General features: G+C 45.0%; 1 protein-coding gene across 6 annotated transcripts; it reads left to right on the top strand.

Annotated features, from left to right (window-relative positions):
* Positions 1-2,185: 2,185 nt before the first annotated feature.
* PCBP2 (poly(rC) binding protein 2) lies at positions 2,186-24,948 on the top strand. Of its 6 annotated transcripts, XM_058673860.1 has the most exons (15): positions 2,186-2,400; positions 4,479-4,619; positions 5,197-5,220; positions 5,308-5,340; positions 5,952-6,068; positions 9,394-9,525; positions 10,334-10,462; positions 11,391-11,465; positions 13,156-13,248; positions 14,397-14,438; positions 15,633-15,705; positions 16,211-16,249; positions 17,167-17,222; positions 18,915-19,084; positions 24,521-24,948. In XM_058673860.1, exons 2-15 carry the CDS (start codon positions 4,551-4,553, stop codon positions 24,555-24,557), a joined length of 1,089 nt encoding a protein of 362 aa, XP_058529843.1. In that variant the 5' UTR covers positions 2,186-2,400; positions 4,479-4,550; the 3' UTR covers positions 24,558-24,948. The 6 variants fall into 6 exon arrangements, with proteins under 6 accessions (XP_058529843.1, XP_004583227.1, XP_058529840.1 ...); XM_004583170.3 differs by lacking the exon at positions 2,186-2,400 and having other exon boundaries at positions 4,516-4,619; positions 17,170-17,222; XM_058673857.1 differs by lacking the exons at positions 2,186-2,400; positions 4,479-4,619; positions 5,197-5,220 and having other exon boundaries at positions 11,379-11,465; positions 17,170-17,222.
* Positions 24,949-25,702: the final 754 nt, after the last annotated feature.

Genomic DNA, 25,702 nt, shown 5'->3' with positions numbered 1-25,702 from the left:
TCTTCACAGCCATGTGGGACGGAGCTCATCTCCTTGTTTTGGCCTGGCCTGGCCCTTGCTGCTTTGGGCATTTGGAAAGGAACCAGTAGTTGGAGAATCCTTCTCTCTGTTGCTCTCAAGGCGAACATTAACAAAAAAGGTGTTAATGTGGAAATTTCCAGATACATACATGGAGAGGGAAATTAGTTTCATGACCTGTATCCCCTCATGTAGCTTCAATAATTATAATGCCTGTCTTGTTCCAATCTGTATTGTTTTGCATTGTTAATGGGAATTGGCAAAGTTTAACAAACAGTACAACAACCAGCCATACGGCTGTCACCTACTCAGCAGTGTTCATATTTTGCCATATTTGCCTTATCAATGTTCCCACGTGAACCAATTGAAAGCTTGTTGTATGCAGCATGTCCTTGATGCTTTTCTATTTTTGAAAGACTTATTTATTTGAAAGTCAGAGTTACACAGAGAAGGGAAGAAAGAGAGAGGGAGAGAATTTTCTGTCTCCTGGTTTATTCCTCAAATGGCTATAATGGTTTGGCCAGGGTGGAAGCCAGGAGCTTCTCTAAATCTCCCAGGTGGGTGCTGGGGCCAAGCACTTGGGCCGTTTTCCACTGCTTTCCAGGCACATTAGCAGAGAGCAGCATTGGAAGTGGAGCAGGCGAGGTTTCAACCTGTGCACTTATGAGATGCAGGTGTCTGAGGCAGCAGCTTGCCCTACTTTGCCACAGCAGCAGCGCCAATCTTTATCCTTAACTATTACATCGTGCATGTCCGAAAAAGCATTTTTCTCTGTAATGATAATTCCATTATCACATTTTGGAATCTTCTCAATTGTTCCCAATGTGTATTTTTTTTTTTAAATTTTTTATTTATATTGTTGACAATCTTTACATAGTTAGTTACGGTAAAAAGGTTCAGGGGCTATAGGGAAGTGGGTAAGACTATTATGTCCATCCCAAAGTGTACTATATAGCCTTCCCCTCCCCACTAAAACCAGGATCCAAGCAAGATTTACACATTATATTTGGATTTTACTGCCTGAAAATTTTTTTCTTCCTTCTTGCTTTTCTTCTTCTCCTTTATTATGTTATTATGGAGAGACTGGGCTAGTTGTCATGTGGCCTGTTGCACATGTTGAATTTGTAGAATTTTTCCTAGTATTGGTATTTAATTTGTTCCTTTAGTCCATATAGATTTTCTCTAAGTTACTTGATTAGATCAAGATTAAGCAGCTTTGACAAGAATACTTAACAGATGATGTGTACTTCTTGTAGAAGCTAATCAACAGCCACACAATTGTTCTATTTTGCAAGTTTTACCACGTACTTAGGGAAGGTGCTGTCTGCCAGAACTCTCCATTTATTTAATTAATTAATTTATTTTTGGTCTTAATGTACGATTTGGAAATAACCTGTGAGGTGAGATTTGACGCCACAATATCCTATTCCCTAACAGCCCTTTTCTTGAAATTTTAATGATGGATGACACTCTGATACTTGCCTGAATTAATATTTCATTCCTGGTTGCAGAATGATGATTTTCTCACTCTTTGCTTCTAGATTTAGTGAAGTGAACTCTTTAAAAAGGAGATTTTGGTTGTTGATTTCAATTGAACGTAAAATCTCAGATCTTCCAATCACCACATTTTCGGTTAGGGGTTGGTGTATGAGTCACCTCAGATGTAAAAAGTTACCTCCTTTTTTCTGATCATTCTTTCTCGGAGTGTAGGAGTGCAGACAGCTGGGTTTTCCTCAGATCTCGTCATTTCCCCCCCCCCCCCACCGCGCCCCCCATCCGTGTCAGCTCCTCTGTGCTTAAATCCCAACTCTGCTGCCAGCTCTCCTCAGCGCGCTTAGCTGTGCTTCGCAGTAGGACCGCTAGGGGGAGACCGAGCCCTCTCCGCTCCCCCACCTCTTACGCTGCCGCTCTATCACCCTTCTCCGCCATTCGCTCTCAGTCACTCTCTCGCTGGTGCCGGCCGGGCCTCAGGAGCCGCTCTAGGCTGTCGGGAGGCCGCCCGCCTTTGCGTGGGGAAGGTGTGGACGACGCCTTCGCCTCGCCGGTCCCCGGGGCGGTTAGTGCTTCCGGGGTCGGAGGGTGCGCGGGGTTGAAAGCGGGCCGCTCCGCCCCGTCCCCCTCCCAGACCAGCAGAGGCAGCCGCCGGAGCAGCCGCAGCCTGCGCCCTCTCCCGCCCGCCCGCCCGCCCTCCGCCGCCCTCACCCGCCCCGGGGTCTCTGTCCCCCTTCCTCCTCCTCCTCCACCCCCCCTCCTCCGCCCGCCCGCGGGGCCCCCCTCGCCTTCCCGCCCGCCCCTATTGTTCCGCCCCCGGCCTCCCGCCCTTCCCCTTCCCGCCCGCTCCCCTTTTTTTCCCCCCCCCCGAGTCTCGCCTCGCGCCTGCAGGTAAGCTTCTTTAAGAAAAAAAAAATTTTTTTTTCTGTCTGTGTGCCCCCCCCCCCCCCGCCTTGGTGGTAGCTTGTCCGGGCCCCGTGGGCTCCGCGGGGAGCGCCGCCTCCCTCGGTCGCGGCCCCGGCCGGCCGTTCACGCGAGGCCCTGGCTCCGGCGCGGCCTAGTAGGCCTCGCGCGACGCCCGGCCCCCTCCCCCCCGGGCCCGGGCCGGCGGCGGCTGCGCAGGCGGCGGGGGGCGCGCGGCGGGGCGGGGGGCCCGGGCTCGGGGGCCGCGGGCTTCGGGGGGCCGGCGCCCCGCGGCTCGGGCGCTGCTGGCGCAGCCACGCGAGGAGGCGCCGCGGCCGGGCCCCTCCCCCGGGGGCGCAGCGCCCCCCCACGACCGCGCCGTTCATTAGGAGCGTTATTTATTTATTTTCCTGGGTTTTTTTTTTTTTTCGGTCGTGAGTAGGAGGAGGGGGAGGGTTTAAAAAAATTTTTTTTTTCTTAAAGCGGGAGAATGCTTGGAGGAGCGAGGGGCGGGGTGGATGCTGCGGAGTTCCGTGTCGGGCTCCCCACTTGGCCAGGGGATCGGGGACGTTGTCTCGGGGTAATGACGCCCTGAAGTCGAGCGGGCTATTTATAGAAGGGGGTGCTGGCGTGCGGGATGAGCAGCTGGATGCGGGGCTGGGCTGGCTGACCTAGTCTCCGGCGGCCATGGCGCGCCGTCAGAAATGCAGCTGGGTGCCTTGCCTCGAGTTCATGCAAGACTTGAGGTGTTTTCCATGCCCTTCCCCAGCTGGCATCGTGGGGAGCGGTGTTTGTAAAAGTGCTGTGGCTGTCGGAAGGAGGGTCATTCGCAACCTGACGTTGCCTCTACACCGATCCCCGTGTTGTTTTTTTTTTTTTTTTTAATGTGAGTGAAAAAATGTTGAATTCTGGGATTTTGCCAGCAATTAACTATAGGCTGAAAATAGAGAATGATGTGCTGTGGGGATGGCTGCACTTACATAATCACGCGTAATCGCACTCTGAAGTAGCCAGGGGACAAGTTTGCCATCAGTTCTGAAAATACTTCGGATGTGGGCTTTGTGTTTCAGCAAAGTCAAGCCAGTGACTGGTTTTGTGAAGCGAGAGAGGAGGGTTACCGTGGCGTTCTGAGGAGATGGGTGCTTAAAAATGTCATTGGAAATCAATTAGTGGAAGCTGGGAATTTTTTTTTTTTTTTTTTTTTTTAATTTGGATTAAGTGTGCTAAGCAGGGGTTGAAGACAAAAGCAAAACTAAAATCAGAGGGGAAGGACCTTCTTGGACAGTGAAAGTGTTGTTACTGTTATGGCTTCAGTTTTAAGGAATGCCAAGTTTGTTCTCTGGGAGAGATTTGAGACTTCGCAGAACAGGCTTGAATAAGGTTACTGCACAGACATGAGGGTGATCTCTTAATTCAGAGTAACTGTCAAGTTGTGCTGTGAGAAGAGGGCTCCTGTCATCCCCAGCAGGATGTGGAACCCCTCCTGCATGGAACACGCCTCGGTAATGCCTTTTTCAGTGAGGTGGTTGACCTACATCTTAATACTATCTATTGGTATATCCATCTGTTAGAATTAAAAATTTGTAGTATGAGGTATGTGTATTGTAGAAATTGCTTTGAGAGAGAATCGATGCGTTTTTTTTCTATAGTGTTTTAGGTGAAATGTTACCCAGTAGGGAAACAAATCATCTGCTGTGATTGTGTTTGTGTTGTTTGTATTGGGATTTGTCTTTGTAATTTCCAGGTATTTTCTCAATTTTTAATTTACTCTTCTGAAGGAGACTGCTGCACCTTTAGCAGTTTCCTTAGAACTCTGGTCTGTGGGAAGAATTCTCATCCCGAGAGTCAGCAGAAACCCTATCACTACTGTTCAGCACAAACTGGGAAGTCACCTTCTGTGTTGGGTAACAGATCTGAGCTGTAAATGTTACTGTCAGGCTGGTGTGTATGCAACGCTAATGGGATGTCATTTAAGGAAAATAATTAGAGACGTTGATAATAGTGACAATAATTTAAGAGAATGATTTCCCTATTGTTCTCTGACTGTGGCCATGGTTGCTTTTCAGTTTGGCCTTCACCCCCACCAGTGACCAAAGACTTGACCACTCGAAGTCCAGCTCCCAAGAACATTGCTCGACATGGACACCGGTGTGATTGAAGGTGGATTAAATGTCACTCTCACTATTCGGCTACTTATGCATGGCAAGGTAGGCACCAGCTTGGGAAATTAGGTCATAGTAACTGCTGAGGGAGGGGCGGGGAAGAGCTGACATGCATCTTGGAGCTCAGCAGATTAGCACTGTGGGGCGCCTGGCTTCAGCACTCTTCTGACTGGATATGTGTGTGGTGGGAAAATGGACAGACTTGACTAGGAAGCTCCACTGAGCAGGAAAGGCTTAGCAGAGGCTAGGGCCAAAGACTGTCTCCTGACTGGATGGTGTGGGTTTATTTATTTCTGATGGACTTTGTTGCAGCTCAGTTTACAAGTGTTTTATTGTGCCCAATTAATTACTGGAATCTTGTAGCAGGAAGACATTTTGGTATTTTCAGAAGTGATTTATAGTGAATGCAAATACTATTTAGTCACTTTTGCATTTTTTTCCCCCAAAACTTTTGGTAGCTTCTCTCTTAAATTATAAGAAAAGTAATTATTTGCCTTTTCAGTAAATCCTTTTTCCATTCCTTCAGGGTGGTACGGTGGGTTAGCTGGACAGTAAGAGGAATTCCTTTTCATAATTACCATTTCTGAGCTTCATTTATTAATGCTTGTTTCCTTCGTTGTAGGAAGTTGGCAGTATTATTGGAAAGGTAAGACAATTTCAACTCTGATTAGTGTTTTACTCAGTGTTGGTTGAAGTAGCAGTTGGAATTCATGCATGGCTTTTCCTCTTACAGAAAGGAGAATCTGTTAAGAAGATGCGCGAGGAGGTAAGTTATGAGAGGACATTGGGATTGTAGACTTTGAGAATTGAAAACTTTCTTTAATAACTTACTTTGGAAGTGAAGAAAAGGAGAGGCGGATGTTCCATTCACTGGTTCATTCCCCAGACGGCCATAACGGCTGCTGGGGCTGGACCAAGTGAAGCCAGGAGCTGCTCCTGGGTGTCTTGGGTAGAAAGTGCCTAAGCGCTTTGGCCACCTTCTGCTGCTTTTCCCAGGCTGTTAGCAGGGCAGCCAGCGCAGAAGAGGAGCAGCTCTGACACAAGCTTATGTCCATACGAAATGCCAGCTTGACCTGCTACATCAAGTGCTGTTAAAACAACTGGAAGGCCTCAATAGGAGGAATTTGTGTATATGTTTTTTTTCTGGTTTGGTTGTTTGTATTAGCAAGTAGTATTTTAGGAAATGGTTCTGACAAGCTTCAAAATTCAGGTAACTTGTAGATTTTGTTTGAAGACAGACTTGAAAGTTTGAAATGTTGCTGACTTTGCCTCATATCAGGATTGATTGTGTAGGTAGATTTCTTGCCCCTGTTACTTGGGAGGGACTGTTTGTCCTGTGTGTGCTGAGCTCTTCCGCATTTTGACTCTTTTATACAGAGCGGTGCACGGATCAACATCTCAGAGGGGAATTGTCCTGAGAGAATTATCACTTTGGCTGGACCCACTAATGCCATCTTCAAAGCCTTTGCTATGATCATTGACAAACTGGAAGAGGTTTGTTGACATGCCCCTCCCCCATTTTCAATTTTTGATGATTCCCATCTACTGGCTCAGTTCTCAGATACTACTGATGGCCACGATGATGTTAGAGCTGGAGGCTGGGAATGTAGTCCACAAGTCTCCTGTGGATGCCAGGAAGTGAGAGTAGGTAGCTACAGCTGGGAATCGGGTCGGGTCCACAGATGCTGCTGTGGGGCATAAGCTAAATATCCAATATATAGTAATGTTTAAGTGCATAAAAGTAGCTTTTTGTTTTTAGTTTACTTAATACAGATTAAAATACAGTTGTTCACTCCTCACATGCCTACAATAGCCTGTGCTGGGTTAGGCTGAGGCCGCAGGAATCTTGGGGCCCAGTTTGAATCTCCCATGTGGGTTTCAGGGAGCCAGCTACTTAAGCCGTCACCTGCCTGCTGCCCCCCAGGATGTACACTCTAGTGCAGTGGGAAGTTATAAGTGCAGTAGGAAGCCTATTTATTTATTTATTTATATTGGAAAGACAGATTTACAGAAAGAGCAAGTTTCTGTGATTTCACTCCCCAAGTGGCTGTAAGAGCCGGATCTGAGCCAACTTGAAGGCCAGAAGCTTATTCCAGGTCTCCCTCATGGGTGCATTGTTCCAAGCCTTTTGGGGTGCCCTCCACTGCTTTCCCAGGCCACAAGCAGGGAGCTGGATGGGGAGTAGAGAAGCCGGGGCATGAACCAGCATCCATGTGAGATCCTGGCACCTGCAAGGCAAAGATTGAGCCACTCAGCCGTTGTGTTGGGCACTTGTCTGAAGATTTTGTTGACCATCCTTCAGACTGAATAACCATTGTGGTTCTGTGTTTGGCTTCTACCTCCTTCTGCTGCAGTAATGCAGCTAATTGTGCAATTATACCAGTAAGGGCTGCTTACTTGGTGGTTGGCACTTAATGGTGCCTGAAATCTTACCCTTGTGAAGATCAGGAATGTTATCTTTGGACCCATAGTTCCATGTCCAAAATGTACTATTCATTTTTTTTTTTTTAAAGATTTTATTTTTATTACAAAGTCAGATATACAGAGAGGAGGAGAGATAGGAAGTGGAGCTGCCGGGATTAGAACCAGCGACCATATGGGATCCCAGCACATTCAAGGTGAGGACCTTAGCCACTAGGCCACGCCACTGGGCCCCTATTCATTTTTTTTTTTTTTTAAGATTTATTTATTTTTATTACAAAGTCAGATATACAGAGAGGAGGAGAGACAGAAATATCTTCCGTCCGATGATTCACTCCCCAAGTGAGCACAACGGCTGGTGCTGTGCCGATCCGAAGCCGGGAACCAGGAACCTCTTCTAGGTCTCCCACATGGGTACAGGGTCCCAAGGCTTTGTGCTGTCCTCGTCTGCTTTCCCAGGCCCCAAGCAGGGAGCTGGATAGGAAGCTGGGCTGCCGGGATTAGAACCAGCACCCGTACGGGATGACGGGGCGTTCAAGGCGAGGACTTTAGCTGCTAGGCCACGCCGCTGGGCTCTAAACGCGTGTTTTTTTTTAAAAAGATTTATTTTAATCGTAAAGTCAGATATACAGAGGAAGATCTTCTGTCTGATGATTGACTCCCCAAGTGACCGCAACAGCCAGTGCTGTGCCGATCTGAAGCCAGGAGGCTCTTCCAGGTCTCCTATGTGGGTGCAGAGTCCCGAGACTTTGGGCTGTCCTCGACTGCTTTCCCAGGCCACAGGCAGAAAACTGGATGGGAAAGCGGGGCTGCCGGGATTCGAACCTGCCCCCATATGGGATCCCAGCAATTTCAAGGCGAGGATTTTGGCCTTTGGGCCACCATGCAGGACCTGAAAATGTAGTATTCATTAACAGACGTTTTTCAGGGCTTATGCTTAAGCAGTTTTCAGGTCTTTTATTCATGGAGATTAAACTGATGAGTGTTATTTATACCACTTAAATCTTCAGAAAGCTTAACCAGGTTGAAACCTTGACTTTTTCTTGTTGCATTTTGTTAGGGAAAGTACGGGTTTTGAACCAATAGTATTTCATTTCCAGTCTAGTTTTTTTTTTTTTAAGATTTATTTTTATTAGAAAGATATACAGAGAGGATGAGGTCTCTACATATTCTGGTTCACTCTCCAAGTGACCACAATGGCTGGAGCTAAGCTGGTCTGACTTCCAAGTGGGTGCAGGTTCCCATGGCTTTGGGCTGTCCTAGGCTGTTTTCCCAGGCCAGAAGCAGGGAGCTGGAAGGGAAGTGGAGCCGCCAGGATATGAACCAGTGCATGCAAGGTGAGGATTTAGCCACTAGGCTACTGCACCAGGCTCTATAGCTTTCCTTTAAGATTTGTTTATTTAAATTAGTAGCACTTCTATCTATTGGTTCACTCCCCAAATGGCTACAACAGCCTTTATGGGGGCCAGGCTGAAGCCCGCTACCTGCTGTTCCTTTCAGGTCTCCTGTGTGAGTTGCTTGTTGAAGTGGTGTAAGTGTCTGAGCCTAAATTGCATTTACCTACCATAAAAATTTACAATAGTGTTTCTAGAGTGATGTTTTTTTGGTTTCTAACTTTTTAGTTTTATAAGGACAGAGTTGATTTGGATTGAAATGTTTTGCTTTTTAAGATTATATATTTGAAAGTTAACAGATCCTCGTAACCACTGATTCACTGTATAGCTGCAATGGGGAGGGTTGGACCAGGCTAAGCTAGGAGATTAGAACTCCATTCTGAGGTCTCGGATAGCAGGTACCCACGCACTGGCCATCTTTTACTGCTTTCCCAAGCACATTAGCAAGAAGCTGGATTGGAAGTGGAGCAGCAGCTGCTACTTAAACTGGTACTCCTGGGATTCCCCTGTTGCAGGATGTCTAACCTATTATACCATAATGCTTTTCACTGAGTTTGTGGTTCTTTTTAAAGTTTTTATTTGATTTGAAAGAGTTGTGGAGAGATCTTCCATCTGCTGGTTCACTCTCCAAATGGCCACAATGACAGGAGCCAGACCAGTGTAAAGCCAGCAGTTTTCTTCCAGGTCTCCCACACGTGTACACTTAGGCCATTTTCCTCTGCCTTCCCAGGCCATTAGTAGGTAGCTCGATTGAAAGCATATATATAAGGGGCTATGTTATCCCAGTATGGGATACTATTGCCACAGGTGGAGGCCTAACCCGTTGCCCTGTGGTAGTTGGCCCTGTACTTAACACATGACAAATGACTTGTTGGTCCATTTGTCAAATTGCTATAGTAAGCAGAACTGCCCTAGGCAGAAGCCGGAAGCTTTGTCTCTGTCCCCCATGTTGAGTGTGTTTCCAGGGTTCTACTCAAGCCTTCTGGTGTTCGTTCTTGTTGCAGGACATCAGCAGCTCTATGACCAACAGCACAGCTGCCAGCAGACCTCCAGTTACCCTGAGGCTTGTGGTTCCTGCAAGTCAGTGTGGCTCTCTCATTGGAAAGGGTGGTTGCAAGATCAAGGAAATACGAGAGGTTGGTGGCTGGTTTCTTTGGAAATGTCAACTAATTTCCAAGTGTGGCTCTACTAGATTTTGGGACAGCTTGGTAGTTTGTTTTTTAAACACAATTCCAAGGTTTGAGTAACATCAGAACGTGAAAATGTAATATCCAGTTACTGCATGTGATGTGTGCCCAGGTTTTTCTCCCCCTTCAGTTCTTCAGTTTTAATAACTTTATTAGGCTTACGTGATTATTTTCATGTGTAGAAGAGATTACAGTATTTTTGACCAAATTTCATAGCAAAGAGAAAATGAGAAGAAATATTGAAGTAGTTATAATTATACTTTCCATAAGTTACTGTAACTCCCATTATTTAGAAAGTTTAAACTGAAAGTCGCGCAGTTTGGTTTTGGGAGGAAATTGGATGGCTCCTGAAGCCACTCTGATGTCTTGGGAAGTGTACAGTACATGCCATGCAAGGTGAAATCTTGGTTTTGTTAGCTGATGTGCTGGCTGCACATTTTAATGGGAGCCTGACACAGTGGCTTTCATTAAGATATTTGTTCAGTAAGAATGGAAAGTTTATGATACTTATGAAGTTTGGTTCTCATAGAAGCAGTTAACAGAGGGATCGAAGGGCCTTTTTTCTTGAGCAGATTAAATTTATGCATTTTTTAAGCTTTTTTTTTTTTTAAGCTTATTTTTTCAATGCCTAATTTAACTTTTGTTAAACTGTCTGGGATAAGGAGAGTCCAGAGGGAAGATGGGAAGTGGGATAAGCATCCCTGACACTTGGTATGAGTTGTTTTTCTCTAATTTGAAATTTGTTTTTATCCCAAAGAGTACAGGGGCTCAGGTGCAGGTGGCAGGGGACATGCTCCCCAACTCAACCGAGCGCGCCATCACTATTGCTGGCATTCCTCAGTCGATCATTGAGTGTGTTAAACAGATCTGCGTGGTCATGTTGGAGGTAAGCCCTCAGGCTCATGCTGGGGGTGGGGGTGGGTGTTACTGGGGACAGAGGAACTAATCTATATTTAGTAAGACTAGAATTAGGTGAAGCTGTTAGAAGTCTCTACTGGGGGTGGGGAAAGAGGTTCCCTGAGTTCCTATTTTTCTTCCCCTAGCTTTGACTTTGTCTCTGAGTAAAAATAGAAACTGCTAAGCAGCAGTGATCTTTTGACTCACAACAATTCTAGTTGAGCTGGATACGGGAAGATTGAGTCTCTGGATTTAGACTTGGTGACCAAAAAAGCATTTAGATTCTTAAGAAATTTTCTTTTGGTTAGCATTCTTTTTCATTAGAGCATGATTTAATCAAAGTGGCGTAGGTAAAATAGAAAATCTTGGCTGGAATTTCTAATGAATTAGGTCCTTATGATAGAAGGAGAATAGCAAAATTAGGGGGAAGTTAATCTTTTTAAAACAGATGTATGGAGTTGGTCCTGTATTGGTTTGGAAATAGTTTCCAATTAGAATTTAGGAAAATCCTGATCAGATCTTTCGGTTATTTTTATGTAACTCTTATGTTCACATTGTTTGGGTATGTTATTTCTAATTTTGTCTTTTTGTCCTCTATTCAGGCTAAGATGGTAGAGCCTCAAAATTAGCAACTGAATATGAATTTGGGTGTACATAAGGTGTTCTGTGTTGGACAGATTTATCTGAAAATGTGGAAGTAGTGTCTGAGCTGATTACAGGGGCATCTTCCCTAATGGGTGCTAGTGTGAGCTGTGTAGGTAATGGGAGGTTAGATTGAGCCCAGGAGTGCGCCATAGATGAGAAGATGGAAATAGTGGTTTTTAATTTAACTGACCTGTGTGAGCTAAAGCCACACAGCTTAAGCAGCTTTGAAACCTTATCTCTTTTTGTTTTTTTCCCTTCTGACTCTCTCCCAGTCCCCCCCGAAGGGCGTGACCATCCCGTACCGGCCCAAGCCGTCCAGTTCTCCGGTCATCTTTGCAGGTGGTCAGGTAAGAGAATTATTTTCTTGTGGGCTGGAGTGAACAGAAATAATTTGAAATGTCAACATTGCCAGCAGCACAACCAAGCCACGCTGCATGCTTGCTGAAATCTACTCGCCATAGTTTGATTGCTTTTAGTTTTATTTTTTGTACTCGAGAAAGCTATGAATGCCAAGCCCTTACTTAATTTTTAGCAGGCAATGGAAGTTTTGTAGGCACTCGGAAGATGTAATCTATTTGATAATTTAAGGTGGGTTGAATGGAGAGTTACATTGCCTCGCAGTCACTACTTCTGTTCTTACCCCATCCACCTTTAAACATTTAGGGTGATGTTTAGAGGTCCAGATAAAGGTAGCAGAGAATTGGACCTCTGCATTAAATGGATGGTGGTCTCTAAATAGGGGATCCTTGAGTGTCCTACAAACTTCCCCTCCCCTCTCCTTCCCCTCCCCTACCCCTTCACTCCCAACCTCCAGTGGTGTTCCCTGGGCTCTTGGCCTGGTAAACCCTGGTGTGAAGCCTTGCGATGCAATAGATCAGCTGGGGTACAAATTCAGTGTGCAAGAGGAAGAGGAGGAGAGCATGTTGGGCTGTGGTGCTTGTGACCTTTGACATTAGAACACCAAAGCACCCTGTGGCCTCTCTTCTCGTCAGTCGGAGCTCTTGATCTTGGGCATGTGCTTATTCTGAAGTTAGACTTCAATGGCAAGAACCTTGATCAGCACTATGGCAGTTTTATGTTTTGTTGGTAAATATTTGAGGAGTAGGTAGAACAGCTTCTGGTTGGTGACTGCCTAACTAAACAAGTGCTTTGCTCACAGTGCCTGTTCCCCCTTGGGGCTGGCCTGTTAGAAGCATATTCAGTAAGTTGTTTGTATTTTATCTCAGAACCATTTAGAAGGGAAACAAACCTGGAGTCCATCTCATTCATGTTACTGAGTTGGCGCAAGTTTCAAGGGGGGGGCTTAGTTAAATAGTTCTGGGAGCTTTAATTAATCACTTGACATTTTTAGCCTGAAGAGTTGACTGCCTTTGGTCAGAGGGCTTGTACACAGCTCTGGGTAGTCGTGGTCTGCAGAGGTCAGGGACAGAGCAGCCAGGAGGGTTAGCTGTAGGAGTCCCTGTCCCACTGGAACTCCGCATTCCTGCTCTTCTGGATTCTCCCGCTCCGCTGTGGAGTGCTAGGTGACAGCAGTTCTGCCTTCCCTCCCGTCTCTTCCCCGTCCCACCTTTGCTTTCAAACCTGTCTGCTTCCCTGTCCTACCTCCCTGTTCAGTTGGTCACCCTTTAAAAGCTTGTAGCTTCTTCCATGAGGGGTCCTATGGGTTATTCCCAGGGGCCAATTTAAATACATTAGTTGATGCTGTGTCCACAGAAGGACATGTGTGTCTTTTGTGCCTTTGTGGCAAAGTGGGCTCTGTAGGGGCTTGAATTAATCTGACCCACGCTGACGGGAGCATCAGTCCTGTGGCCCCTTCTTTTGATTCTTACTGTAAATAGCCCATTTGTGCTGTGTGAAATCTGCCACTAGGTAACTTTTTTTTTTAATTCACTGATTGCAGCTCGTTTCAAATTGTGTTGTGAGCTCCTTTTTAAGGAAAAAGAAAACAATAAACAACTTTTTTTGTGTGAATTTCATGCTGGTGACAAGGTGCCGGATTGACAGCCCTGGAGACTGAAATCCTCTATTTATCCACAGGACAGGTACAGCACAGGCAGCGACAGTGCGAGCTTTCCCCACACCACCCCGTCCATGTGCCTCAACCCTGACCTGGAGGGACCACCTCTAGAGGTGAGAGGGGATGTTCAGTCTCCAAGGCTCACTCAATCCTTCCGCCTCAGACGAGACTGCCAACACATGGGGGGCCAGTGGCGCTGGTGATTTTTGTGCTGTGGACAACCACCTGTCCACGGGGACCTGGACTGACCCCCCCACCTCATTTCACACTGGCCGCGTAGCCCACCAGATGGTAACACCAACTTTTTTTGATTTTTTTTTTTGATTTTTTTTGATTTTTTTTTTTTTTTTTTTTTTGTTGTTGTTGTTGTTCAACCCTCTTCTCCCTCTCCCATTTCTCCCACCCCATTTTCACCTTCCTCTCACCCACACCTGGGTATACTTTTGTGGGTTCTGGCCTTGTGATGTGAGAAGCTTCACGTCTTGTTAACCAGCCGCTCCTTCCCTTCGCTCCCTTCCTGGTCCCTTTTCCTTTCTGCCTTGTAACCCACCCCATTGCCCTAATAGACCCAGCTCCCTTTTTGGGAGGTTATGGTGGTGGGAGGATGGCATCATGGGAGTTGCAAGTTCCTTTTATGGAGGGGAGGTAGTAGAAAGCAGGATGTAGAGCAGAGATTTTGGGTGTGTGTGTGCTCATGTGTCTGTGTGCATAGGCATCTGTGATCCCTAGTGTTAGGGACCAGCCAGCATCCATTGGCTTGAGATCTTCAGGCAGATGTAGAGAAAAGAATAGAGAAAAAGGGAATTGTCTGAAAACATTTGATAAAAGAAAAAGAAAAAATATGTGGTATAGGTTTGTACAGATAAGTCTTTGACATCACCATGATTGGGATTTGGGTTGGGGTGGTGAGGGACAGAGTATTTACCCTGGAGGGTGTGTAGAGAGAGGAAGGGGATCAGGGCTTGGTCAGTTGAGGCATTGTTTAATCTCACTTCCCATGTTTTTATTAAGAAGCAGGCAAGTTTATTTTTGCAGGGAGCCTGAACGTTTATGATCCCTAGAATAAAGTCATTGCAGGGCTCAAAGAAACCCGACTTGGGTCTGACTGTATCTGTGAGATTCCATTTACTGCCTCTATCTAGTTCTAGTTCAACTCTGGCTTCCTGGCTAGTTGAGGTCCCACCCCCACCCCCACCCCCACCCGCACTGAGTGGCTGTCCGTGATTGGTGTTTAATAGGAACTGTTTTCCTCCTTTTGTAGGCTTATACCATTCAAGGACAGTATGCCATTCCACAGCCAGATGTAAGTTTTGTTTTCACTTCTTGTTTTGAAAAGCTTCCTCTCCCATCCAAAATTGTCTCACTCCTTTCTTCTAAGTTGCCAGAAGTGAGTTGGGTCGTAAATGTTTACAATATTAAGTTGTTCTCTTCACAAAGTGAATCCCATACTTTGACACTTAAATAATCAATCTTTAAGCAGGGAATATTAACTGTTTTGACGTTTAATCCTGGAAATGATAATCCAGCAGCTGATCAGCTTCAACTTTCCCTCACTCTGCGTAAAGAGAATTGTGCTGTGTGTGCTGACATTTGTTGTCTTGACACAGTTGAAATTACGGTGGACTGTGCTTCCCTACAGTCTTCTCTTGGTTGGGGGGAAGTGGGAGGTTGTATTTGTCCTTGGATCCACCTTAATCTGAGGTGAAAATTTAAAAAGCATTTGGAGGGAGGGAGGGAGGAAGGGCTTTATTTGGGAGGGATAGGGAGCTGAAAATTTGGGAATTGATTTGAATTCAGTAAAACATTTTTTTTCCTTAAATATTCAAAAGTGCTGATATTTAGGCTTTAAGGACACTTCTGACATTACTAAACTTACTTGGGTGCTGAGCATTACATCGAGCAGTTGAGTTGGCTCTTTGTTAGCAGTAGCCCCCTAGAGGGAGAGGTAGACTAAAGTAGTAATGATTTTAAAATAGGATAGTTAACATAGGTGAGGGAAAAATAGGAGTAGAAGTCAGTGGTGGTAAGGGGGGGGGTGAAATCCCAGTTTGGTTTCTTCTCTGCTCCCTGCAGTCTCCCTGTCCCCCTCACCTCCTTCCCTCTTCCCAGTACTGATAGAACCCTGCATGGTGTGTTTCCCCTAGCACCAGTGCACAGTTTGTTTACCTAGCCTGTCTGTGCTTGTCCCTGGGGCAACTGTTGTGCAATGGCTGCAAACACCTTCATTAAATAGCCCACAAGGGGATGGTTGTTGGGCGGGTGCTGTTGCTTTTCTGGTCACACACCGAAAATGCATTCATTCTCCTACACTGACAGTACTCTTTACCTTTCGTATTCTGCCCCATCCCCAGGTCTGTAATGTAAGCCTCATCCCAACCTTGTGTTGCAGTTTCAGTAGTAGAATTAACTTTGGGGATCCGGAGCTCTGAGTACTTAGATCTGAATGTGTTTAAGCTTTGTTATTCTAATGCCAACTTCTCCTATTTCCTCCTTGCAGTTGACCAAGCTGCACCAGTTGGCAATGCAACAGTCCCATTTTCCCATGACGCATGGCAACACCGGATTCAGTGGTATGGATACCTCAGTGTTTATTTCTGTACGGTATAGTTCAAGGCAGAGGCCAGTCCCAAGGTCTCAGCTTGACATCTATTTAAAACAAACTTCATTACTCAGCATCCTGCTGTTTTAAACTTGGCCTGTCAATGGCTAGACCCAAGGAGGTAATGTGTTTGTTGATGTGCTTTTTATTTGGGTTGAGTTAATCTAAAAGAAAATAAGACCCTGGAAGGTTTTGGGGTAAGGTCTGGGGATGCTTGTCAGGTAAAGGGAAGGCTGTTATTTCTTCTAACCCATCCTGACTGCTGCCCCCTTGACCTGATCAGCACCTCCTTCTCCCCACTAGCTATTCAGATGGGTAGAGACAATCCATTTGTGCCAAATTGTGTAGTGTTTTTGGTTTTGTTTTGTTTTGGTTTTTTTTGGGCTTTTTGTTTTGTTTTGTTTTGTATAAGGAATAACTTGTCCGATAGGGCTAGGATGAGACCACCAAACTCATTTTCACTTGTATCTTAACAGGCATTGAATCCAGCTCTCCAGAGGTGAAAGGCTATTGGGGTAATGATTAAAAAAAAAATCTGTAGTATTCTACTGTTATATTAATAAACTGGTGGGAGTCTTGTTTCACTGCCCATGAACCATACCAGAAACACACATGGCAGAGAGGAGCTGAGAGAGCTAAGGGGTGGGCCTGGTGCCCCTGAGGGTCCCTTGATGGATCTGGCCAATCCCCTTTATAAAAACGCAGCTGAGAGTAAGATGAAGTTTGAGGGCTAGCTAGCTGACCTGGCCTTCCAGGTGTCACTGTAGCTGAATTAACGGTGTTTACTCATGGGTTTTTTTTTTCTTTTTCTTTAAAAAACATAAAAACCAGGAGAGATTATCAAGTAAAAAAAGATAGGCAATAAATCTGGAGAAACAAGCTCCCCTCACCTGACTGCCATTTCATTTTGACCTGTAAGTCTAGGTTAGGGGTTAGGTGGATAGGGGTGGAGGATGTTAATCTGATGCAAATATATTTAGAGCAACTCTTTGTATGCCAAACGTCCATGGTACCAGTAGGAGGCATGATATTGACACTGGTGCCAGTGAGCATCAGGTGAGAAAATTTGAATACAACAGCCGGAAATCCTAAGTAGAAAAGGAGTAGGACAGAATGGCTTGATGGATAGATTTTGGTTTTGTCTGAGGATACCACATTCCCTTGCCCCTTGCTTCCACTCCCTACCCCCAATACGCTGGGCTTTGCAGGAAATGGCATGAAATCAACTCTTCTGAATGTACAGAAGGACCTTTCCAGCAATATTCTACACCCCTCTCCCCTCTTTCCTCTTTGAGGCTTCCAAGTTAGTGATGAATCCCAACAGCCAATGCTTGGTTTCCAGTTAATTTCCTTCTGTTAGTGAAATGTGCTAATCAGTGGGGGTGTTAGAGTGCTGTGTATTTGAACGGCCTTGCTCTCTTCTGTCTTTCAGCAGGTCTGGATGCATCTGCTCAGACTACTTCTCATGAACTCACCATTCCAAATGATGTAAGTGTGTCAGTTGAAATGCATGTAATGAAAGTAAAATAATTTGATTTTAAAGACTAGAAATTCATTCAATAATTCCCTGCTACTTAATAGGTGTAGGGAAAGAATATTTGGACTTCAAATTAAATTTTTCTGAAGTACAATAAAATTGTAGCTACAAATCTGGAAGATACAAGGGAGAAAGAAGCTTTTTCTTTCTGCCAAATTCTGATGGTCTATGTTTCCTTATGTGCAATGATCCATTAGTTTTTGATCAACAGGGTAGTTTTTTTCCTTTTTTTTTTAGCATAATTTAAAAAAAAAATTTTGAAGATTTATTTTTATTGTAAAGTCAGATATACAGAGAGGAGGAGAGACAGAGAAAAAGAGCTTCCATCCGATGATTCACTCCCCAAGTGGCCGCAATGGCTGAAGCTGAGCCAATCTGAAGCCAGGAGCCAGTAGCCAGGAGCTTCTTCCAAGTCTCCCACGCAGGGTCCCTAAGCTTTGAGCCGTCCTCTACTGCTTTCCCAGGCTACGCGCAGGTAGCTGGATGGGAAGCAGGGCTGCTGGTATTAGAACCAGCCACCATGTGGGAGGACTTTAACCACTATGCTATTGCACCGGGCCCAGTTTTTTTCTTTGTTCAAGTCAGATATACAAAGTTAAAGATCTTTCATCTGATGAATGATTCAGTCCCCAAGTGGCAGCAGTAGCCGGAGGTGCTTCTGGGTCTCCCATGTGGGTGCAGGGTCCCCAGTGAGTAGGGCTGTCCTCAACTCCTTTCCCAGGCCTCAAGCAGGGAGTTGGATGGGAATTAGTACTCATGGGATCCCGATGCGTGCAAGGCGAGGACTTTAGCTATTAGGTGGGGCCAACCTGATAGTTTTTAAGCATGTATGGCTTTTGTTTTTTTTAAGATTTATTTTTGTTGGAAAAGCAGATATACAGAGAGGAAGATCTTCCATCTGCTAGTTCTCTCCATAAGTGGCCACAGTACCTGGAGCTGAGCCAATCTAGAGTCAGGAGCTGCTTTGGGATCTCCCACGCGCGTGCAGGGTCCCAAGGCTTTGGGCCATACTGAATTGCTTTCCCAGGCCACAGGCAGGGAGCTGGTTGGGATTGGAACAGCTGGGATATGAACTGGCACTCGTATGGGATACTGATGCATGCAAGGTGTCGCGCCCGCACGTATGGCTGTTTACATTGAGAATTATGAATAATCAGTTCAATGATTCAGTCTCAAGTCAGGTGCTCAGTAATCCCTTATGATTCGTAGTATTGCCAATTACAAATAGGACCCAGTTTTGCCTTTTACAATAGCAAAAAATCTTTGAACTTGCAGAATTTAGAAATGGGGGGACCAGTTGGCAATTCCCAGGCTAGTTGAATTTAAGCATTGTTGCTGCCCAGAAAAACTAAGGCCATCCAACTAACAAGTTTCATATCTTGCTTATGCTGGTGTTTGGGGTGGGGTGGTAATACTATGAGAAGAGAAATAATGAACAACTAATGCTGTTAGCTTAGAGTTGACTGATCTGTGGTGCTTATGTACAAGACTGTAATGTAATCTGCAAGTCAAGATTTTTTTTAATCAGGCAGGTATTGGGTAAAGTGCAGGTGGTAGTTTTTATTGCCATGTTCTTGAATTCAAGCTGTAGTTAAAGGGATAGGATGGAAGTTGTTAATTTGGTTTTATTTTTTCCCCTTAAGCTGATTGGCTGCATTATTGGGCGTCAAGGCGCCAAAATCAATGAGATCCGTCAGATGTCTGGGGCGCAGATCAAAATTGCGAACCCAGTAGAAGGATCTACTGACAGGCAGGTTACCATCACCGGATCTGCTGCCAGCATTAGCCTGGCTCAGTATCTAATCAATGTCAGGTAAGTTTGCCCTGTTTTATCTTATTAATGCCCACACAGTAATGTATGTGTTGGGGAATGTTGCAGTGTTGTTTTCATCTAGTGTAGCAGGGAAGTTACCAGATTGTGATAAATTTGCATGGGGAAGGGAAGCATGAATTGCTTGGGTTTAATTTATTAGCTGGGAAGTGGTGAGGGTAGTGTATTTGACTAGTAGGCAGAGCACCCAGGCTGACAAATGTGATCCTGGTCTCTTGTCCATGTCATGTAGACCAATGTTTCTATCACTGAATTTAGGTAATAGACCAGTGTGACATCAAGGCAGTCCTTGAAAGCAGTGGGTTACAAATGCATGCTGTTGTTCAGAGCTTGTGGGGGAAAGGAGGCAGGGTTTTCAGCAGAAATACAAAGAGTTGCTGTCTCACTGTTTTCACTGGTCTTCATCTGTTACAACTTCTTAAGGTTCAGTTACCCAAAAGTACCTACTCTGAGACAGTCAGAAGGACATCCTGGAGGGTGTTTGTATTTCTTGCTTTCTTAGCTTAAAGGCACATTCTTGATTGGTCACCATTTTAAACCAGTGTTAGCAGCGTTTTTCCCAAGGGACTTACTAGTTTTTGATCCTTTTTATGAGGAGTATGTCTAATACTCACCTTTTTCATGAAGTATTTGTGCTCTTAAGCATGAAAGATGAGGTCCCAGATGTAGTGCAAGGGAGAATTCCTCAGTATGATTGAGGCTTATATTGTCATGCTGGTGTTCCGTGTGTTGTTGTTGTAGTTTATAATCCTTCGTTTAGGAACATGATCTGCAGTAGTGATTCTGACTTGCACCATAACACTCTTTCCTTCCTTGGAAGGCTACCAGTCTTGGTATAGAAAGATGTTTTTTTCTGTGCTTGGCTCTGTCCTTAACATGTGAGAATTGCTGTTGATTGTAGTACATAGCAAGTTTGTGCACAGAGGCTGTCTGCAGAGGTGTGCCGCTTGTCTTAAAGGCTTGGGAAGTTCTTCTGCTTTGGGTAGGCTGACCCTGAGTGTTGTGACATGGCCTGCCCCTGGGTGGCAGTGATAGGTTTGGGTTAGTCCTTTCTGTATCATTCTCATTGAATGGCTGGCAGGCTTTCATGACGGTAAGGATTTGGGTCCGATTTGGAGGCGGGGTGTGGGATGAGAGGTTTTTACATGAAGGAAGAACTGTATGTATGGAAAAGCTTACTCTGTCACCTTGAACCCAGCTCATCTGCAAACTTATTAATACCAGGCAGAAAGGATTTTACTACTTTGTTAATGAGTTCTGAACATTGCTGCTTTGTGACTATGGAGTTTTTTGCTGACACAATCTGTTTGCTTCTGTTCATTCCTTTGTGAGTTACAGGACATAGGGTCGTCACAGTGGAGTCCTAGAGGAGAGCCTCTTTGACGCATTGCCGTCAGGGTTAGACTGGCCCCAGCATAGGCATTGGTGAGGTGCCCATCATTACTGTCTCTTGTATCAAGCTTGAGAGTAGAAGCAGTATCATTTTTTGCTTTCAAACATGACTTGGTAATGCTTGAGTTTCTCTTCCAGTTCTGTAAAGTTCATGTTGGAACTGTGGTCAGTCAGAGACACAGAGCCCTTTGTCCTCCCACCTTGCACTGGAACAGCTTTGGTGGTTTTTATTGACACTGGTGCTCCGCATTTTTCTTTGCATTCTGTCTGCTGCCTCTTCCCATCCTAGCTGTATATTGGGTTGTTTGCTGTGGCGATGTAGATAGACCGAAATATTTAAACTCCGTATAGGGGAATAAAATTCTGGTGATTGACATTCAAAGCTCTGCCAGGTAATTGATTTAGTTCATTTTTCTTTAGAATGATGAACTGACATTTGATCATATGAGACATTTCTTTGATTTAGGGGTTAGATAATATTTCTACCTGAAGTCGTTGTTTGTGACTTCTGGATTGGGTTATGAATATCAGATGCGTGGACGTGTAATGTTCTCTGTGATTGCTTAGTCAGCTTTTTCTTCAGTGTAGCCCTTTTCAGTGGTAAAGTAAAGGTGGTCAACTATATGGATTTAGAGGGTGGGACACAAGCTAATACAGACAGCTTGTTAGTTACTAGGTCTTCCTAATTGGCAGCCAGAGGAGCTTACTAATAAAACTGAAGCGGTTTTTGTCCTGTACTTTTTCCCTTTTGTGGTCTTCCCTTCCACCCACCCTTTTTTTTTTGTTCCTTTTTTCCTCTGTTACAGTTTAGAAAACGCTAAACCCTCCTCCCAGGCAGCCTCCGTCACGATCCCTGATCACCTCAGCATCAACCTCTCTCAACCCTCCACCCCTTCTTCTTCTTCTTCCTCCTCCACCACCACCCCCTCGCTCGCCACAGCGGGGACCTCCGACGCACCCTCCAGCCTCCCCAACCCTCTTCCGACCGCCCCTTGTGTCTCCAGTCTGCTTGGCATGAAACCCATCCCTCTCCTGGCTCTAAATGTTGTGTCTGCTGCTAAGGGTACCGGGGCTTCAGCTGCCACCACCACCACCTCTGCGGTGCCATGTGTAACTAACAAACTGAAAGGCGAAAAACAGAGATTCTCCCCCTACTGATTGCATATCTTGAGGTACCTCCTCAAGTGTTTTCTTGGTTCATTTTTATTTCCTTTGTTAACATTGGTGAGAACCCAAATATTGTGAGCTTGTGATCATTTCGTTTTTACTACTTGGGGTGGGGTGGGGTGGGGTGGGAGAAAGTGGGTGGGGGTGGGAGACAGTGGTAACCTTTGTCTAGGTTAGGCTGGTTCCGCTGAGTGCCTGTTTCAGAGGCTGACTTGTTGAATTCTTTATCTATAGAGCCACAGTTCTTGCTCTTCTTTCCCAATTCTGTTGTGGGTTTTTTATTTGTTTTTGTAGCTTTATTCTGCTTTAGAATATAACAATGTGTTAGGTTCTGTGTTAATGAATAAAAGTTTCTCCGTTAACCCCCTCCTTTTAAAAAAAAAGTTATTTAATGGTTAAGCTATCAATAGGCCTTGGTCATATTTGTGTTTCTAGCTGTAATAAAGTTGCCACACTAAGAACCCTAGCTCGCCGTGTGCTGTGAAGGGTAAAAGGGGTGGGAACTTGTGACTGCTCACTGTAGGGAGTCTGTACACCTGGCTGTGGCCTGTTTGTATCCCAGGTTAATTTTTAGAGTTCTTTGTCAGTATTCCCACCAGAAGCACTGGCCTTGGCAGTGGAGCTTGAGGGGCCTTCCTAATTGGCAGGAAGCGACACTACAGAAGAACAGCTTCTCTTGGTTCCCTCATCTTGTCAGTAGCAGCAGCAGAGCTACAGATACAGCCCTGCTGCTGTGTGCTCTGGAGAGTAATTACCGTGAGGAGCTTGTCCAAGGTACACAGACACAAGAATTCACTTCTTCACCCAGAATGGTGGGGTAAGGTTTGATAAATTGGATGGGCAGATTTTGTCTTCATTCCTCCCAAGTCCAGAAGTTAATGAAGGCTGAGAGAGCATCTGAAACCAGCTCTAAATGATCAACCGAATTCCTTTAACTTCCTACCTCCTGCCTTCCCGTCTCTGTGCCAGTATTGGAATGAATAAGAAATCATGTTTTTAGATTTAAGAGGAACTTTAGGGATCAGCTAATCTATAACTCTTCAGTTCACACTTAAGAGATAAACTGAAACCCCAAGAGAGGTTGAAGTTGTAGATCATAGAAATGACTAATGAGTGCTTCGCTTCTGCTTACCTCCCTGAATGAAACCTTATTTTCTTCCCCTACCATGGGAAGGGTCTCTAGATATTGACACATGGAATGCCAAAGGTTGTTGATACCCCCCTGTCCAACCTGGGTGTTGAAAGCCTCCTACACTTAGCAAGGCATGTGGAGATTTTTTTCCTTGACCACATTTCCCACATTCCCTCCCCTTCCTCTTAAAGCTAACTGCGTGCATCTCCCCTGTGTCATCTCTGGGATTGTGGTTCCTCCACACCAAATGGGGCCTTCCTGTAGTACATGCCCCAGGCTGCATGAAGGAAGGGGGTGGGTCAACAAACTGCTGTCTCCCTGTCCTGCTTAGGAGTTTAATTCCTCCTTTGCCATGCGGGCCAGCCCTCCCTTGGTAATCTCCTTTCTAGTTAGGACTTAATCATGCTGATACCATCTCCCCCCAGGGACCTGGTTTTTATTTATCTAATTCTTGATTGGAAGGCCTCTTAACCTAATGAATATTCTCTAAAGAAGGATTGCTGGGAAGGAATCCAGATGTTTAAGGGGCTGCTACATCACCACTTTCAAAGGTACTTGGTGTTAATTTTTTTAAAAGCTTAGAGCTCCCTCATGTGGTCCTTCTGTCCTAGAGCTCCCAGACATTTTGGTTCGCTTCTCCCCTCTCCTTCCTCACCCTACCTCAGTCTGGGGGCAAGAGTGCTTCTTACCTTTTTGAATCAACTCTTAATTCTTTTGGATTCTAGGCCAAGATAGTACCCAGCGATTCCTTTCTTAGACTACTTCCATTTCCACTGAACCCTTTCATTTAGGCCCCACTGTATATCTTGCCCGATATTATTCTATTTTTAAGGTTGGAGGCAAGAGTCTACCTCATTTTTAAGATCTAAATATTTATCTTCATGCAGTGGTGGATAAAACTTTTAAAAGTAAAGAGTCTGTATTCCAAAAACTTTCATTTTCTGGCCCTAGATTTTTGGCTACTTGGGTCAGCGTTTGGATTTTCATTGTGCACAAGATGCAGATGGTGGACTGTGCTCTTTTGGCCAGATAGAACAAATAGGTTACAGTGGTCAGTTTAAAATCACTATGAAGTGATGTGCATGTTACAAAGTGTAGTTGCTTACCTGATGTATTGGAAAGCATTCTGCATGCCCAGGTACCTTTCCCTCAATGCCCCAAATTTGATTCCTGGGCCTCGGATACATATCTGAACCAGAAAGACATCAACAGAGTGAGCCAGGGAATTACTCTGCCACCTTAAGTACTGAATGGTAGTGTTAACTGTATAATTCAGGTCCTTTTAACATCCATTCTACAGCCTCTTCATAGTGGTAGCCTTGATGCTGATAGAGGTAGCCAGAGCTAGTTTAAAGGCTTCTTAGGATTGGTTCAGCACTCACCCCTTGAGACTGAACTGGTATTCTCATAGCAGGAAGGGAAAAATGCACTCAGCAGTGATGAAACACTGGGTCTGTGTATCCTAATATTCCAAAGGGTGCTAGTCGTGAGCGACATATTTTCAGATTGCTTAACATTTCCCGCAAAGGCTCAAAGAACATAGTTAGAGGCAGTTGGTAACCCAGGCGGTGTTTCCCTCCATTCTTAGGGAATGTAGCAAACCGTCTCACTGGACAGCACAGCGGTGTGTGTGTATGCTCTCAGTGTCACCAGCCAGGCTGAGTCTGTGAGGTGTAGTGGGCACTGGGAAAACTAACTTTGAGTTCTTGTGTGTTTCTGTGTTACAGGCTTTCCTCGGAGACGGGTGGCATGGGGAGCAGCTAGAACAATGCAGATTCATCCATAATCCCTTTCTGCTGTTCACCACCACCCATGATCCATCTGTGTAGTTTCTGAACAGTCAGCGATTCCAGGTTTTAAATAGTTTGTAAATTTTCAGTTTCTACACACTTTATCATCCACTCGTGATTTTTTAATTAAAGCGTTTTAATTCCTTTCTCTGTTCAGCTGTTAATGCTGAGATCCATATTTAGTTTTATAAGCTCCCCCCCTTTTTTTTGTTTTTTTTTTTTTTTGGCTCATGAATTTTTCTGTTTGTCATGGAAATGTAAGAGTGGAATATTAATACATTTCAGTTTAGTTCTGTAATGTCAGGAATTTTTCAAAAAAAATTAAAAGATGGACTGGAGCTTTTCCTTTGTGAATAGAAACTGGACGCCACAGTGATTCATGCGGGTTTATTCCTGTTGTCCTGCTGTTATTTTTATACCTTTATGCCTCACAAGACCCTGTTCGGGTTCTGAATAGAAACCTCTCTACCCAGTGACTGACTGCCCACTCTGCTGGTTGTTTTAGTGGTCCCTGAGCTCATTTAACCCTGCCCTTGATTGACCCTTGTGTACACCTGTGCCCCAGATGGCGTTTGTTGTCTTCTGCGCAGGCAGGCACTTGCACTTATGGGGGGGAAGGATGCTCACACACAACACACAGGAGCAGCTTCACATGGAATTCAGCTGCTTTGGAGTGTCCTCTTGTTTATGCTTGCATATTACAAGTCCCTGTGTTTTAATAACTGTGTTTATAGTCCTTTATAATTACACGTATTTAAGTTCCACTTCTGTTCTTAACACTAAGAATTGTTTGGCAAAGTGTATCTGCTACTGTTTATGCTGGTAATTTTTTTACAGCTGGAGTTGATATTTAGTGAGGGACAAAGCCCAGAGGCAGCCACATATCCCAAAGTCCTCAGACTTGTCCCCGGCTTATGTGCACTACGCATTTATTGACCAAGAAAACCCTCAACAGCTGGGCCTGCATGGAGTGGTTATATTTCAGGGTTTTTTCACAGGGATTACAATGACAGTCCCCACCCCAATCAGGCACCAGGATAAAAGCAGGGACTAAACAGCACCCCAGTTCTTCAGCCTGAGCCATCACATGCTATCAGTCTCCTAACCTCCCCTGGGCCC

Source organism: Ochotona princeps, chromosome 15 (genome assembly GCF_030435755.1).
Source record: "Ochotona princeps isolate mOchPri1 chromosome 15, mOchPri1.hap1, whole genome shotgun sequence".
NCBI lineage: Eukaryota > Metazoa > Chordata > Mammalia > Lagomorpha > Ochotonidae > Ochotona > Ochotona princeps.
The sequence above is the reverse complement of the archived record's forward strand: the minus strand, read 5'-3'. Positions and strand labels throughout refer to the sequence as shown.